The sequence below is a fragment of the Lotus japonicus genome, chromosome 5 (genome assembly GCF_012489685.1).
Source record: "Lotus japonicus ecotype B-129 chromosome 5, LjGifu_v1.2".
NCBI lineage: Eukaryota > Viridiplantae > Streptophyta > Magnoliopsida > Fabales > Fabaceae > Lotus > Lotus japonicus.
The window spans coordinates 4,047,174-4,064,843 of record NC_080045.1 but is presented as its reverse complement, the minus strand read 5'-3'; the positions used below and the strand labels follow the sequence as shown (position 1 = coordinate 4,064,843).

General features: G+C 42.8%; 1 protein-coding gene across 2 annotated transcripts; it reads left to right on the top strand.

The window, feature by feature from the left end:
• The first annotated feature begins 1,189 nt into the window (after window positions 1-1,189).
• On the top strand, window positions 1,190-17,184 carry LOC130718250 (B3 domain-containing protein Os01g0723500-like). Of its 2 annotated transcripts, XM_057568783.1 has the most exons (8): window positions 1,190-1,570; window positions 1,653-1,905; window positions 2,956-3,496; window positions 9,040-9,215; window positions 15,380-15,896; window positions 16,156-16,325; window positions 16,416-16,739; window positions 16,945-17,184. In XM_057568783.1, the coding sequence occupies exons 2-7, from the start codon at window positions 1,819-1,821 to the stop codon at window positions 16,728-16,730; spliced, it is 1,806 nt and encodes a 601-aa protein (XP_057424766.1). In that variant the 5' UTR covers window positions 1,190-1,570; window positions 1,653-1,818; the 3' UTR covers window positions 16,731-16,739; window positions 16,945-17,184. The 2 variants fall into 2 exon arrangements, with proteins under 2 accessions (XP_057424766.1, XP_057424767.1); XM_057568784.1 differs by lacking the exon at window positions 1,653-1,905.
• The last annotated feature ends 486 nt before the right edge of the window (window positions 17,185-17,670 follow it).

Here is a 17,670-nt window from a genome sequence, read left to right as displayed (position 1 = left end):
CTGGGTCAATGGGTCATTGGTCGAACCATAAAGTCACTGGTTGAACCACTTAATTCGGTATATTAAAAATATTATAAGAAAATACAAATTAATAGTAACATATTATAATTAAAGTTTGATAAACTAAATAACAATATTAATATCAAGTTTAAAATGCATTTTCTATCAAAAAAAATAAGATAAAATGCATTTAATAGAATTAAAATTACATAGTAAATCATAATTACTATTTTCAAACACCCAGTAGTAGCTGGGCAAATGACAAGATAGAATGTAGGAGTGTACAAGGGACGGGTTGGGACGGGTTTTGGTTAACCCTAACCGGGCCCTAAATATTGACCGGGTCAATTCTTAGACCCTAACCCGTCCCTAGACCCGAAGCAGCCTGACAATATGCGGGTCCAATTTAGGACGGGTCTATGTAGGACGGGACCGGGTTGACCCGAGGGACAATAAATCTAAGAGTATTTGATACTAATTGTAAAATTTAAAGATAATAACATACTAAAAGAGTTATAAGTGAGAACTATTTTTTAGAAGAAAGAACTTGAAATTATCCAATTCTTGCATAATCTATGCCATAATCTATTGCAATTGAGAGGTTCACATTTTGTTTGATATATTTGCACGTGTCACTCATTTTGTTTGATCTCTCTTCACTTGTCTCACATGTGCATTACATGATTTTCTCTTATTAAAGCATGAAAGTGTCCATCTTTTGACCAACGTTTATTTAATTCATAAGTTAGATATTAAACATTTTCATCTCATCCACATGGTAAGATAAATTTGAGCACCATCTATCACATTTTGACCATTATAACAAATTGAAATCTTGTAAAATGTATATGTGGGACGGGCCGGGTGGTCAGAGTGCCAACCCGAACCCGACCCGACCCGACCCGAAGCCGGATAACTCTATGATCAACCCTAACCCGACATCTTTAAATGATCGGGCCGGGTTGAACCCGGCCCTAAAGGCTTGGGCCGGGAAGGGTTGGCGGGTAGGGCCGGGTCTTGTACACCCCTAATAGAATGCACCAAGTTGATTTTATCTAACATTTACACGTCTGTTTGATTACCAATTTCAAAAAAAAAAAGATTACCAATTCCATTCAACCAAAAAAAAAACGACAAGATAGAATGTAATTTATATCCTGAGTCTCTCGTTTAATTGTCCTCAATTTTTATCCTGAGTCTCTCGTTTCTTCTTTGACTTCTTATACTATACTTTTATTCTTCCACCATCTCAAATTTTTATCCTGGTCAGTTTGCTCCCAGCGTTGAACAATGATGAGACCAGTTTCCAGATCTGGTTCTTCATCACATTGCTGACTGTGAAAAAATGGAGAAGAGATTCATTCACGTTTTCAGATCTGTGCTTGCTTTCTGTCCTTTTAGTTTTACCCTCACGAACATGTGAACCGAACCGGCCGGTCGAAACCGGATCTATGGCCGGTTCGGTCCGAGTTTAATAACACCGGATCAAGGTCTCACTTTCCTTCCTTCCGTCCCGTGTGATGCTAAGGAACGGCGTCGTTTGATGATGCAGTTTAAGCTGGCTCAACAGGTGTGCATGCTTGCATCTCTCTCTCTCTCTCTCTCTTTCAATTTTCATGAATTGTTGTTTGTTCGCATTTCTGTTTTGCTAGATGTTGCGATGATGAAGATGCACTGATTGATTTCATGGCTGAAACAAACAAAAGATTCAGATTCTGTGTTACTGTTTTTTTTATGTTTGACAAGTGAGAACACATTACTTGAAATTATCAAATTTACTGTTTTGAATCAAAGTAAGAAAAAGGGTTTCATTCATTCATGGCCTGTGACTGTGAGGGGATGTTGAATGTGAGAAGGCCTCACTTCTATGAGCTTTATTCCCATGCCTCTTCCTCTCAGACACTGGTAAGTTATTCTAGACTTAACCTAACTTGGAAATTTTATGTGAAATCCCTAATTATATATGTCAATAGTCAAATTCTGTGTATTTGTATTTTGTCTCTGATTTTACAAGTTAGGAAGCTCATTTATCTATTGAAGCTAACAAGTGTTTTCTGGTACTGTTTTCCAATAAAAGCTTCCTTTCAGAAAATGAAGCTAGGAAACTATGTAATGTCTGTGTTCTGGGGTATACCATAAATGAGTGAAATTCTGTATACAAACAGTGTTATCAAATAGCGGCTATAGCGGCGCTGATTTCTGGCTAATCGCGATCCCGCTATTGCGGGGAACCTTTTTAGGGGCATTTTAGGACTTGTCAGGGCCATTTTAGGTCAAACTTGAAAGAATGAAGCTTCATTTTTCATTCAGATTTGCAAATCTGAATTCCTTACCTTGCTTTTAAGTGTTTTTTAGTTGTGTGTTATAGTTCAAGACTTGTGATTTTTATTTCTATTATGAATGTTATGGATTTTAGGCAATATTTGACATTGTTTGGCATTTATATGTATATAGTATTACACTATTAATTATATAAAATTATATATAAAAAATCTGAATAGCGGCCATATCGCTATGCGCTATCCCACTTTTGGGGCCGGTCGCTACGCGCCGCTACCGGGATTGACTACTATGAATGAAACTAAGGAACATTCAATGTTCACGGTACCATTAGGTAGGAACTTTCCCAAAGAATCACGATTTCAAATCATTATTTAAACAGTAATCTAGTTTTCAGTCTCAAAGGTAGTTTGTCCTGTTCAGATTCCAGTGCCATTGTATCTAAACAACGAATGCTAGCATGTTTGTATCAGCTTCTCAGAATCAATTTTGACACCTAGAAGCTACTCACATAAGCTTCTCCCCATAATTGATTTTGGTCTAGAATCAATTGTAGGAGGGCTTTCTAACATGCATTGTATGATGTCAGTTCATCTTCTTGTTGTAGAATGCTATTTTTGTATCATTTGATGCTTGTTGGAGCTTTTCTGTTGAAAAGTATATTCTTTGATGCAGAAACTTCCAGATGGCTTCGTTGGTCGAATGGAGGGAAGGACGAGCGGATTAGTTTCCTTAACTGGTCCAAGTGGAAATACTTGGCAAGTTCGATTGATTAAGCAGGACAATGAGCTATTCTTCCATAATGGGTGGTCAACATTTGTGGGAGATCATCTTTTGGAATGTGGTGACCTTTTGGTTTTCAGATACGAGGGTCACTTACAATTTACTGTGCAAGTATTCGATAAGAATGCATGTGAGAAAGAAGCAGCATTTCATTCTAAATGCAGCCAAAATTCATGCAACTTTGATAATATTAAAGGGCAAAAAAGGGACAGTGAGGAGAACTCTTCTTTGGATGTTGTTGATGGTATTCCGAAGAAAATGAGACGTAGTGCCATGGAGAACCATGGACTGGAGCTGGCTATAGTTGGTAAAGAACTTTCCAATTATGAGGTAGTAAAACCAATTAGTATGTTCAGAGAAACTGAAGAAACCTCCAACAAATGTTCAACTAGTGATGTCCCTGTGCCTTTTCACATGGAAAATAGCAATGAAGGTATAGCAAATTTGATTGTATTCTGGGTCTCAAAAAGAAACTTGTATTAAAAGTTTAAAACTGGTAATCTTGACTGGAAAACTGGTAATTGTTTAGAAAAACATATTTTGCATTCAAATCCTTATATCTATGCCATAGCTTCTTTAATGCTTGAAATTCTATATGTAGAAATGCTGTCTAGAATACAATACATTAATGAAATCTTAAACTCATGATAGGGACTTAATCCACAAGCTAAAGAAAGACTACTCTAAGGTGTACACACGCAGGGGCAAAGTGGGAACAGCCATCGATTCCACTACCACACATGGGGGAAAATAACTAATTGATGAGCTGGCAGATCCTCTTTGCAGAGGATCAGGCCAGAAGGTGTGTATAAACACCTGAGGGGGGGAGAGAGAAAGGTAGGCATCATTTCTGTTAGAATTGGGAGAGAAGGGAACACTCTCGAATTGTTCCTAGCTTTATTGCTTTCTGTATTTTGCTTCCATTACTTCTGTATTTCCTAAGAATTTCTGGTGTTCTCATCAGAAATTCCCTATCAATATATCAGTAATTCAGTTTCTTCTTCCTAAAACCTCTGGTACCTATCATTGGTATCAGAGCTCCTGATCTAAAGGGAGCTTTGTATGGTAAATACCCGCGCGCAGATGGAGCACAGAATTGAGAACGTGGAACGAAATGTCACTGAGATGAGAACGATGGTCGACCAGCTTCACGAGCTGATGCTCCACCAAGAGCGTCGCCGGAGCAGGGGAAGATCCCACACACCCCGTCGCCGTCACCGCACTGAGAGTCGTGTTTCAGACCCATCGCTAGATGACTCTCGGAGTTCTCACTCTGTCGTCCTCCGCCACGATGACGACTCACCCAGACGACGCATCAGAACAGGAAGGAAGATAGATCTTCCTTTGTTCAACGGTGAAGATGCCCATGGCTGGATCGTTCGGGTTGAACGTTTCTTCAGCCTCAACCACATCGACGACGGCGAGAAGGTGAAGCTGCTCGTAATAGCTATGGAAGATCGCGCTCTGAATTGGTTCCAATGGTGGGAGGAGCACGCTCCAGAACGTACATGGGAGGTGCTCAAGGAAGCGTTGATTCGAAGGTTTCAACCCGAATTGGTACAGAACCCGCTTGGACCATTGTTGAGTATTAAGCAGACAGGGAGCGTAATGGAGTTCAGGGAGCGATTCGAAATGGTCGCTGCACCACTGCGACACTTGGATCGGGAAATGGTCACTGGTATCTTCCTGAATGGACTCAAGGAAGAGATTCGAGCTGAACTCAAGCTATATCCACTGGGAAACCTTGCTGAGGTTATGGACCGTGCTCTGCTCCTTGAAGAGAAAAACAGAGCAATGCGTTTGGGGAAAGGGGGTGATGAAGACAAGCGGGGATGGATGGAGAAGGGGATGACCACTTACAGAACAGCTAATCACTGGGTGGATGGCAGTAAATGGAAGAATACGAATTCTGGAACCACGGAGACAGAGAAGAATGCTTCTGACACTAAAACAGGGGAGCAGAAACCACAAGAAAAAAAATGGACTGGTGGACAGAGGCTCACTCAAACAGAACTCAATGATCGCAGCAAGAGGGGATTGTGTTTCAAGTGTGGGGACAAATGGAATCGGGAGCATGTGTGCAGAATGAAGCACTATCAGTTCATGCTAATAGAAACTGGGGAAGAAGAGGAAGAGGATGAAGCGCCTTTCTATGAAGCTGAGTCAGAAGAATTGGTTATGGAGCACAAGACCTTACTCCTTTCTCTGAAGAGTAAAGAAGGAATCACCACCAGCAGATCATTCAAACTGATGGGACAGTTGGCTCTTGAAGGTATTGAGAGGACAATTCTAGTTCTCATAGATTGTGGTGCTACAAGTAACTTCATTTCACAGGGATTGGTCAATGAGCTGAAACTACCTGTGACTGAAACAGTAGCTTATGAAGTGGAAATAGGAAATGGAGACAAAATCCAGAATCAAGGAGTTTGCAAGAACTTACCCATATTGGTACAAGGTATGCATCTAATCCAACATTACTATGTACTGGAACTTGGGGGAACAGATTTAGTGCTGGGAATGGACTGGTTATCTAGTTTGGGAGATGTGAAAGCCAATTTTAAGAACTTAATTCTGCAATGGAAAGTTGGGGGAAGGAAGATGGTATTAAGAGGGGATCCCACTTTGAGCAGAACCCAAACTTCTTTGAAAGCTTTGTGCAAAGCCATGCACAACAAAGGAGAGGGGTTTTATTTGACTTGTGAAGACCCTATGTTAAACACCAGAGGTGAAGAGGGGATTTCAGAAGAGATGGCTGCCATCATAGCTGAATTTCCAGAAGTCTTTCAAGACTCTCCAGGGCTTCCACCATCAAGGAGTTGTGATCATGCTATAACCTTGAAGGAAGGAGCAACAATTCCCAATATCAGGCCCTATAGATGCCCTTATTATCAGAAGAATGAGATAGAGAAATTGGTGAGAGACATGTTACACTCAGGGGTTATCAGGACCAGCACAAGTCCCTATAGCAGTCCAGTGATCCTAGTAAAAAAAAAGGATGGGGGTTGGAGGTTCTGTGTTGATTACAGAGCCCTAAACAAGATGACTATACCTGATAAATTCCCAATTCCTGTGATTGAGGAGTTGTTGGATGAGCTGGGGACTGCCCAAGTGTTCTCCAAATTGGATTTAAAGTCTGGATACCATCAAATTAGGATGCAAGAGCAAGACATTCCCAAAACAGCATTTAGGACACATGAGGGACACTATGAGTATGTGGTAATGCCCTTTGGGCTCACCAATGCTCCATCCACATTCCAAGCCTTAATGAATCAAGTTCTCAAGCCTTATCTCAGAAAATTTGCCCTCGTCTTCTTTGATGACATCCTTATTTACAGCCAGGATGATGAGACTCATAAGGAGCACTTGAGACAAGTTCTGCACACTCTCAAGGAAAACCAGTTGGTGGCCAATCAGAAGAAGTGTTCACTTGGGAAGAAGCAATTGGGATACTTAGGACATATCATATCTGGACAAGGAGTGGCTGCTGACCCTAGCAAGATTCATGACATGATAGACTGGCCTATCCCCAAGGATTTGAAGAGCTTGAGGGGTTTCTTAGGATTGACTGGTTACTACAGAAAGTTTGTCAAGGGATACAGCAAAATAGCTTTTCCTTTAACTCAACTATTGAGGAAGGACAACTTCTGTTGGGATCAAACAGCCACAGAAGCATTTGAGAAATTGAAGATTGCTATGACTACCCTACCAGTTCTAGTGGCTCCCAACTTTGACAAGCAATTTGTGGTTGAGGCTGATGCTTCTGGCAAAGGGATTGGGGCTGTCCTTATGCAGGAAGGAAGACCCGTGGCTTACATGAGCAAGGTTCTGTCAGACAGAAACCAAAACAAGTCTGTCTATGAAAGGGAACTCATGGCTATTGTACTAGCTGTCCAAAAGTGGAGACCCTACTTGCTAGGAAGAAGTTTTGTGATCCACACAGATCAAAAGAGCCTCAAATACTTGACTGAACAGAGAATTATAGGTGAAGATCAGCAGAAATGGATTACTAAGCTAATGGGATACAATTTCACAATTAAATACAAGCCTGGAATTGAGAATAAAGCTGCAGATGCTCTCTCAAGGAAGTTTAATTTCTCTGCTATCTCTGTAGCTCAATGCCAAGAGTGGGAGGGATTAGATGAAGAATTGATTCAGGATGCCAAGTATGGTCGAATGATCAAAGCTCTCATGACTGATCCAAACTCTAATCAGGAATTTGAGTTCAGAAAGGGGTTGCTCTACTTCAAGGGCAGGGTAGTAATACCTAAATCATCACCTAGGATTCCCAGAATATTGGAGGAATTCCATAACTCTGCAGTGGGAGGACATGCTGGTCACTTCAGAACTATGAAGAGGATTTCCTCCCTCTTTTACTGGGAAAACATGAGGACAGATATCCAACATTATGTCCAAAGTTGTGAAGTGTGCCAGAGGAACAAGTATCAGGCCTTGAGCCCTGCTGGTTTCCTTCAACCTTTGCCCATTCCTTCTCAAATCTAGACTGATATCAGTATGGATTTCATAGGAGGGCTACCCAGGACTATGGGGAAAGATACTATACTAGTAGTGGTGGATAGGCTCACCAAATTTGCTCATTTTATAGCACTATCTCACCCCTATTCTGCAAAAACTGTAGCTGAAACTTTCATTCAAGAAGTAGTCAGGTTACATGGTTTTCCTAAGACCATTGTTTCTGACAGGGACAGTGTATTTATGAGTTCCTTCTGGTCAGAACTATTCAAGTTAGCTGGCACTAAGCTGAAATATAGTACAGCTTACCACCCTCAGACAGATGGTCAAACTGAGGTGGTAAACAGATGTGTGGAGACCTATCTGAGATGCTTAACAGGGACCAAACCCAAGCTATGGCCCAAGTGGTTAGCATGGGCAGAATACTGGTACAACACTAACTACCATGCATCCCTCAGATCTACCCCTTACAAAGCTCTATATGGCCAAGACCCTCCAGCAATCATCAGGGGTGATGTGACACAAACAGCAATAGAAGAGGTTTCTAGGCTAACTGCTGAAAGAAACCTTATGCTAGAAGAACTAAAAGCTAATTTGGCTCAAGCTCAAAATCAGATGAAGCAACAAGCCAATAAGCACAGAAGGGACATTCAATTTAATGTGGGAGATGCTGTTTACCTTAAGATCCAACCTTACAAACTTCAATCCCTAGCCAAAAGGACCAACCAAAAACTCAGTCCAAGGTTTTATGGTCCCTTCAAGATTATTGAGAAGATCAGTGCAGTGGCCTATAAGTTACAACTTCCAGCAGGATGCTTAGTGCACCCTGTATTCCATATATCCTTACTGAAGAAATCTCTAACTCCTTCAGTTCCAGTCCAACCATTACCTCAGGGACTATCTGAAGCATGGGAACTCCAAGTGGAGCCAGCTACTGTACTAGATTCCAGGGTCAGTTCAACTGGGGAGATAGAGCTACTAGTCCAATGGAGGAATCTCCCTGAGTTTGAGAATTCTTGGGAATCCCTGCATCAATTCCAGCAGCAATTCCCAACCTTCCACCTTGAGGACAAGGTGTTTTTCAAAGGGGGAAGTGATGATAGGGACTTAATCCACAAGCTAAAGAAAGACTACTCTAAGGTGTACACACGCAGGGGCAAAGTGGGAACAGCCATCGATTCCACTACCACACATGGGGGAAAATAACTAATTGATGAGCTGGCAGATCCTCTTTGCAGAGGATCAGGCCAGAAGGTGTGTATAAACACCTGAGGGGGGGAGAGAGAAAGGTAGGCATCATTTCTGTTAGAATTGGGAGAGAAGGGAACACTCTCGAATTGTTCCTAGCTTTATTGCTTTCTGTATTTTGCTTCCATTACTTCTGTATTTCCTAAGAATTTCTGGTGTTCTCATCAGAAATTCCCTATCAATATATCAGTAATTCAGTTTCTTCTTCCTAAAACCTCTGGTACCTATCAACTCATCACTAAATGTTCAATTCAACAGAGGCAGGCATCCATTGTAGAAGTGGCAAGGAAGATGATCATTATTATCTCAGTGGAGTTTCACCATCAAAATTATCAGCGCATGATGAGAAGAAAGTAGCTCAGTCATTTACTTCCCCATTTCCACATTTTGTTAGAATAATGAAAAGCTTCAATGTCAGCGGTTCATATACTTTGGTGGGTTGTTCCCTTTTGTGATTCTTATTTTACTTTCCAAATATTCTTATGTTATCTCTCTGTTAATTTTAAGTCACTTGGGTAGTTGTGTTGTGCTCCATCTGCTTGAGAAACCGATCTGGTTGAGGTATATTATTTTTTACCCAAATATAATTCCTTCCTTTGCATATTGAGAATGAAAGCATGGGTAAGTAAGTATCTGAGATGTATACGTTACCATTATAAGATGACTTGTTTTTCAACCTTAGTACAGTTGAATTATTCTTGTCCTTGCACTTTAATGCCTCTTGGGGTGATGTTCTGTATTTAATGAAAATCCTGCTTCACAAACTGTTAAACTTATCTACCTAAGCAAGCTTCCACATCAGGCTAAGTTTGAGATCTTTTGCTAATGCTATATCATTTACAAATTGACTTCTATGCAATCACGAAATCACTTTCTCTGAAAAAGTATCAACAGTTATTGTTATCATGGCTTTCTTCCCTTAAAATTTAGATCGAACAATGTGGTAATTCTTCACTTTCCTTCTCGTCTTATATTCTTATTGTAAGTATATTAATCACTTCATTTAGTATGTAAAATTTTCTTCTTGTTCACTGTGCTTGCAATAAACCCTGAAGAATTGTGTTGTCCTCTCTCTCTCTCTCTAGCTATATATCTATGTACATTACTGATGGAAACCCAAAACAGAAAATAGAACTGAAGGAATGAAACAGTAATCAGGATTGTTTATTGATGAATTGGAAATCGTTACAGAGAAGGAAAAGCCTTTCCTAAACTGACCAGAGCCAAGCTCCTATAGGAAGCTATTGCTTCCTACTCATTACTACACGCTCAATGATTTCAGAATGCCTTCCCTACCTCTCACTACCTTCCTTATATTATGGAATGGATTACAATCCTACCTCCCCTCTCTCTCGCCAGCTCACCAGCTGTGCTGTTAGTTAGTTACTACTCCCTTTGTCCCTTTTGCCCCTTCTAGAGTATACCTTCCACTCTTTGGGCTTCGACCCCACATGGGCTAATGACTCACTTGGGCCAGCTGCTGGATCATAGTTCCTAATAATGCCGCCGTCTGAACTCACAACCTTGTCCCCAAGGTTGAAGTTTGGGTATAAACTCATGATGGTGAGGGCATCCTCCCAGGTAGCCTCCTCAGCAGTTTTGCCTTGCCATTTAATTAGTAGCTGCTGAATGGTGTCACCCTGCAACTTCACCAGGCGAGTGGCTAAAACAGTGTCGGGTGTGTCCTTGTCATCACACTCGCCCTCCAATTGATCTGGCAAATCTGCTTCTGCAGAGTAGTCCCCAATCGCCTTCTTGAGCAATGACACATGAAACACAGGATGAACTCGCGATCCTTCTGGTAAACGTAACCTGTAAGCCACCGCACCCACACGAGCCACGATAGGATAAGGCCCATAGTATCGGGCTGCCAGCTTTGCATGAACCCGGGTTACTACAGATTGTTGACGATGTGCGCGAAGCTTCACAAAGACCCATTCCCCGACAGTAAATGATTTTTCAACCCGCTTAGTGTCAGCTTGTGACTTCATTCGACCCTGGGCGCGCAAGAGTTGTGCCTTCAACTGGCGCAGAACCTCATCTCGATCAACCAATTCACGTTGCACTGCGTCAACCCTGGTCTCCCCGAGTCCCCAACGTGTGATTGCTGGGGGTTTGCGTCCATAAACAACCTCGAACGGGGTCATATGTGTGGCTGAGTGGTAAGATGTATTGAACCAATACTCAGCCCAATGGATCCAAGTTGCCCACGTTTTGGGTTGATCAGCCGAAAAACAACGCAAATACGTTTCCAAACAGCGATTTACGACTTCCGTTTGTCCATCCGATTCGGGGTGGTACGCGGAACTCATATTCAACTGTGTGCCCTGCAACCGGAAAAGCTCTTTCCAGAAATGACTCATAAATACTGGGTCCCGGTCGCTCACAATGGTTGAGGGAACTCCATGCAAACGTATGACTTCCTTGGCAAACAATTCAGCGATGCTCTTCGCAGTATAGGGGTGCTTCAGCGGAATGAAGTGACAGAATTTGGATAGGCGATCCACGACCACTAGCACTGCCTCGTATCCCCTGGATTTAGGTAGGCCAGTTATGAAATCAATCGAGAGATCTTCCCACACCTGATTTGGGATGGGTAGAGGCTGCAGCAAGCCTGCGGGCGATGAGGCCATGTACTTTTGTCTTTGGCATGTATCACAGCTACGAACAAACTCTTGCACCGTGTTCTTCATGCCTACCCAATAGATGTTGGCCGCGAGCCGCCGATAGGTGCGGAGAAATCCGGAGTGCCCGCCATGTGGGGTGGCATGAAATTCCTTTAACATCTGTGGAATTAGAGAGGAAGTATGTGACAAAACCAGCCTCCCTTTGTACAACAGAATCCCCTGCTGTAGACTGAATTCCGGATGAGTTGATGGGTCATTTTGTAACTCCATGATCACATGCTTAAGTTTTGCATCCTGCTGAACCTCTGTTGCTATCAACTGGTGATCTTCCCAGCGCGGGTACGTGCACACGGTCCTGATCTCACCATATTCCCCAACGCGCGATAGCGCATCTGCTCCCTTATTTAACTTCCCAGGTTTATAAACGATATCAAAGTCATACCCCAATAGCTTCGCGGCCCAATTCTGTTGTTCCCCAGTAATAATCTTTTGATGGAGCAACTCTTTAAGACTCTTCTGATCAGTAGACACAAGAAATTTCCGTCCCAATAAGTAAGGACGCCAATGCTGTATCGCCAAAGCTACTGCCATAAGCTCTTTCTCATAGGCGGACTTAGCGAGGTTCCGTGGTCCTAAGGCCTTGCTATAGTATGCTATGGGTTTCTTGTCTTGCATCAAAATCGCCCCGAGGCCACACCCTGACGCATCACACTCAATTAGGAATTCTTTCTCAAAATCTGGAAGTGCCAAAACAGGGGCCGTTGTGAGCTTCCCTTTTAGAGTTTCAAATGCATTTTGTGCTGCAGCTCCCCACTGAAAAGCATCTTTCTTTGTCAAATCTGTGAGTGGCCTTGCTATTTTCCCATAATCCCGAATAAATTTCCTGTAGTAACCGGTTAATCCAAGAAAACCTCTCACCCCTTTTACATTCTTGGGCACGGGCCAACTCTTGACACTCGCCACCTTGCTAGGATCAACCGCCACTCCCTGTGCTGAAATCAGGTGCCCCAAGTATTCAACTGAGTCTTGCGCAAACTGACATTTCTTCTTGTTTGCTGTCAAGTGTTGCTGTTGGAGGAGTTGTAAGACCTTCTCAAGATGCAATAGGTGCTTTTCCCAATCGCTGCTATACACTAGAATATCATCAAAAAATACAAGCACTCCCTTCCGGAGCATGGGACGAAAAACTGCGTTCATCAAACTCTGAAACGTCGATGGTGCGTTCATGAGACCGAACGGCATTACGAGGAATTCGTAGTGCCCTTCATGGGTACGAAATGCCGTTTTATGCACATCCTCTGCCCTTACGCGAACCTGATGATACCCCGACTTGAGATCAAGCTTTGAGAAAAATTTAGCACCATTCAACTCATCGAGCAGCTCTTCAATTACAGGAATGGGAAACTTATCAGGGACTGTTACCTTATTGAGTGCGCGGTAATCCACGCACATACGCCATGACTGGTCCTTCTTCTTGACCAAGAGCACTGGACTGGAGTAAGCGCTTGAGCTATGTCGTATGATGCCGGCTGACAACATCTCCTGAACCTGCCTTTCAATTTCATTTTTATGGGTATGGGGATAACGATATGGTCTGACGTTGACTGGTCCCTGCCCTTCCTTTATGTTGATACAATGCTCTTTGCCTCGACTCGGGGGTAGCCCCTCCTGAGCTTCAAACACACTGTCATACTCTTGCAACAACTTCTGCAAGCTTTCCTGTTGCGCTGCCTCTAGATGCTGACCTTTGGGAACCTCATGCCGGTGCTCCAAGAGTCCAAACGCTAGCTTGCTGTCAAGGTCAGACCTTCTCAGGATGCTTTGCAACGCCCCCATGGAACTTACGCCAGCACTAAGACCCTGTAGCCTTACCCACTGTGTGCCGTGCCAGAAACTCATAGTATGCTTTCCCCAATTAGCAATTGTATCTCCCAACGTCTTGAGCCATTCAATTCCTAGCACAATATCAGGGCCTCCCAGATCAAACAAATGGGGTGTGCACGAGAACTTGTAATCCCCAATCTCCAGGTCAAGCTCCTTACACTTACCTCTGGTGTGAGTCTGGAAACCATCTCCCAACTTGATGGACATCCGTGGAGTGTCTTCCACTTCCCAGCTCATTCGTTGCACAACCTTGTGGTCAACGAAATTATGAGTGGCTCCGCTGTCGACTAACACGAGCACGGGCACCCCTCGCACTTTTCCTTGTAGCCTCATGGTTTGTGGCGGTTCACCATGGTCGACGAGATTGCACAAACTCATTATACTTAGCTCACCATCGACCTCGTCTTCCATCTCGTTCATCTCTACGGCGAGAATGTTCCCATCGCCGGCGTCGTCGTCGCCGTCTTCGACGAGCAGCACTCGGAGTTGGCGATCGGGGCATTTGTGCATTGGGTGGAAAGGGCCTCCACATTTGAAGCACTGACCCTTTTGTTTCCGATCCAATAATTCATGATAAGTGAGATGGGAGAATCCCCTGTCACGTGGACCGGCCCTCCTAGCTTCTGTTGTCGCCTTGGGGTCTCCTTTTGGGCCACCAAAAACTGGTTTATTAGTAGTCGCGGGCCCATTATCCTTAGCGCCTTTGACCCAGACCCAATCGGTGCTTCCCGGGCGATCGCCAGTCCGAAAACCCGCTCCACCAATCCTCGAACTACGGTTATAACCCGACCCGGCTTCACCCCTTACTTCCTTCTCCACCGCCCGGGCGATCAAGAGCAATCTTGAGCGGTTCACTCCGCCCATCGCCACCAAGCTCCTCGCCTTTCCCCGTATCTCTTCTTTCAGACCATGCAAGAAGTATCCCTGGTATTGCTTCTCAGGTAATTTTGGGATTTGGGCCGTCAAATATTCGAACTCGGTAATGTACTCCTCCACCGTACCTTTCTGACGCAACTCAGTCAATTGCTCGTACACGTCACCGTCGCCGTGACCGCCATAACGCTCCAGAAGAGCTTGACGCAACTTCTCCCACGTCAGAGGAGCTTCTGATTCGAACAAAGAATTGTAAAAATGGATGGTGGGTCCATCCATGCTGAGCTGAGCGAGGCTCACCTTGACCTCCGGTGAAGTCTCTTGCACACGGAAATACACCTCCGCGCGTGAGATCCAGCCCGCCGGGTCTCTCCCGTCGAAGATCGGCAACTCTACCTTCTTTACTGACTGGCGAAACTCCGCCAACGCATCGCCGTGTAGAGGTTGCGTTCGTGGTCCTCCTTCGTTCGCTTCAGGTTGCTCAGGAACCTCAGCGCTTGAGCTTTCTCCCTTGTCTCGGTTTGCACTTGCATCTTCCCTGTGTGACATTTTTCCTAACGATCGTTCCATCATCGCAATCAACGATGCAGGAAGATCCTTCATCGCCGTCGTAACAGCTACCAGCGACGTTCGCATCTCAGCGAGCTCGCCTTCAAGAGCATCAAGCTTTGCTTCCATCGAGTTTGTCGTGTGTTTGGATTTTCTGGGTGGCATTCACTGGTTCCGGCGAATCAATCCGGCAGGTCGGACCAATTTGATGGAAACCCAAAACAGAAAATAGAACTGAAGGAATGAAACAGTAATCAGGATTGTTTATTGATGAATTGGAAATCGTTACAGAGAAGGAAAAGCCTTTCCTAAACTGACCAGAGCCAAGCTCCTATAGGAAGCTATTGCTTCCTACTCATTACTACACGCTCAATGATTTCAGAATGCCTTCCCTACCTCTCACTACCTTCCTTATATTATGGAATGGATTACAATCCTACCTCCCCTCTCTCTCGCCAGCTCACCAGCTGTGCTGTTAGTTAGTTACTACTCCCTTTGTCCCTTTTGCCCCTTCTAGAGTATACCTTCCACTCTTTGGGCTTCGACCCCACATGGGCTAATGACTCACTTGGGCCAGCTGCTGGATCATAGTTCCTAATAATTACACATGCCCACATCAACATAGATAAAACGCTTGCTGATACTGCTTTACAAATGATATGCAGAATATCCCATATCAATTTTCGATGGCTCATCTTCCAAACTGTAAGATAAAGATTATACTTCATAATTTGAAGGGAGAACACTGGACTGTTAATTCTGTGCCAACGACTAGAGTGCATACAAGTCACACTCTGTGTGGAGGATGGATGGCTTTTGTTCGTGGTAATAACATTAAGGTTGGAGATATCTGCATTTTTGAACTTATACATGAGTGTGAATTACGTGTTCACATTGCTAGGGTTGGAAAAGATGAACTAGGCTACCAGGTTGGAAAACTAGAGTTCAGTATGCCTAGTGCAGGAAATGCCGTCACTTGCCATAAAACTTCCAAATATATGCTAAAGAATCCTAAAGTCAGTTCAAAACGCATAAGCAAAGTTGATCTATCAGACAAAAAGTGGTCAAAGATTGGTCGGGAAGCTGTTTTATCCATTGATTTAAAGAAATCTGAAAGAGCTTCAAGTACTTCGAAGAAGATGGGACTTTCGCCTCAGCCAAAAGCTTCCCATAAAAAGTCGGGTAAGGTTTTTCCTCTATTTGCACAGTAGGTGACTCCTTCAAATTCTTTTGCATGTTGATCTACATCTTAAGTTTTTGCAACAAATTTCTATGAAGTGCTTTTACGTTCAGGAAAAAGAGAACGTTATAACTCATTTCCTTAAGAATCGGAATTCTGTTACTTTGCTAGTGAAAGAAAGAAAAAAATACTCCCCTTCTATAAAAGCTTCTATCTTCCATATTATGACTTCCTCACATTTTGAACTGTGAACAAAGACAGCTATTCAGAGGAGACATCGGGTTGAAGATGAATTAAGCTCGCAGGCTAAAGCTGGTTTGAGAATGTTGTTTGCACTAGATGAACAGAGAGTAGCTCAAGCTTTTAGTTCCCCTTTTCCTAATTTTGTGAAAATCATGAAAAAGTTCAATGTCAGTGGATCATACACTTTGGTGAGTAAGAAGATACAGTGTCCACATTTACATTTTCTTTATAGATACGCATTTAATATCAATGCTTATTGAATTCTTGTGACATTGTAGAAAATCCCATATCAGTTCTCCGCCGCACATCTCCCAGCCTACAAAACCGAAATCATGCTTCGCAATTCAAGAGGTGAATGTTGGACTGTGAACTCTGTCCCAGATGCAAAAGGCAGGACAGTTCACACCTTTTGTGGGGGATGGGTCGCCTTTGTTCGTGACAATGACATCAATTTTGGAGACACGTGTATTTTTGAACTCGTTGCACAGTGTGAGATGCAGGTTTATATTTCTGGAGTTGGAAAAGAAGGGCTTGATCATCATAATGGGCATGCGAAACTTAATAGATTAGCCTCTGTTCCATCTACCTGCTAATGTTCTATGGTAAGAGTCGCCAAAGAGTTTTTGCTTTTGCAGGTGTGAGTATTTCATGCTGTCTTCTATCATCGTATATGTGACATCACCATTCATATCTAAATTTATCATCACTGATCGAGATTATGCTTACTATGCCATAGTTATTTTAGTTCTTACCATTGTGATTCTTTGTTACTGTTAGTAGGCTCATGGTATATTTGGTCTCTTGCAGGCACACAAGGTTAGGCTTTGTGAAACTTTATTGCTCAACCACATCCTGTGTTGATGTCATGATTTATGAGTTAACTGTTACCTTGTTATGTAACTACTGACTAGTGATTACTGACTGTTAGTTATCCATGCTTAGTGTGAAGGTATCCATGCTTAATCTTTAAATTCAGACCTTCCTCAAGTGTTGGACCTTAAATTTTCTGCAACAGGACGTGGCATTTGACATTTTGCATTTCGTTTATTAATATTCTGTTGTGAAACACAAATGCAAATTTAAAATTAAAAGTTATACAATCAAAATGACTTAGATAGGAGAACAAGAAAAAGATAAAAAAATATTTCATCTATTTCTTTGTCATATCAGACTCACGAGTTAACAAATGATCTTACAAAACATGAGATGGCTAAAGCATTGAGAAACAAAACATTGTAACTCAGACATGCTGAAGAGTTTTCTTCTTTTACTATTCTCCAGTAAAAGCTTAAATGAGCTCAGATGAGCTCCAGAAAACTAGTTACGAAGAAGCTTAAATGAGCTCCCAAACTAAGTGTTAAGTTTCCAATGAGTTTATATAGTAAACTTCATTTTGAGGTGGTAAAAAGTCTAGTAAGGGAATTGGCCTTGCGACTTTGTCGGCCCAATGCAAATATTTCGATTTGCTCCCTACATGCAATACAATGGGCCTTCCAGACTTTTTGTTGGACCTATCATTTCTTTTTGCGGCTT

Bases quoted from the DNA above. Each gene is read 5' to 3' on its own strand.
- LOC130718250 (XM_057568783.1), top strand. From the start codon at position 1,819: ATGGCCTGTGACTGTGAGGGGATGTTGAATGTGAGAAGGCCTCACTTC. The intron at 15,897-16,155 runs GTAAGGTTTTTC...GAACAAAGACAG, and splicing joins AGCTTCCCATAAAAAGTCGG to CTATTCAGAGGAGACATCGG. The intron at 16,326-16,415 runs GTGAGTAAGAAG...GTGACATTGTAG, and splicing joins TCAGTGGATCATACACTTTG to AAAATCCCATATCAGTTCTC.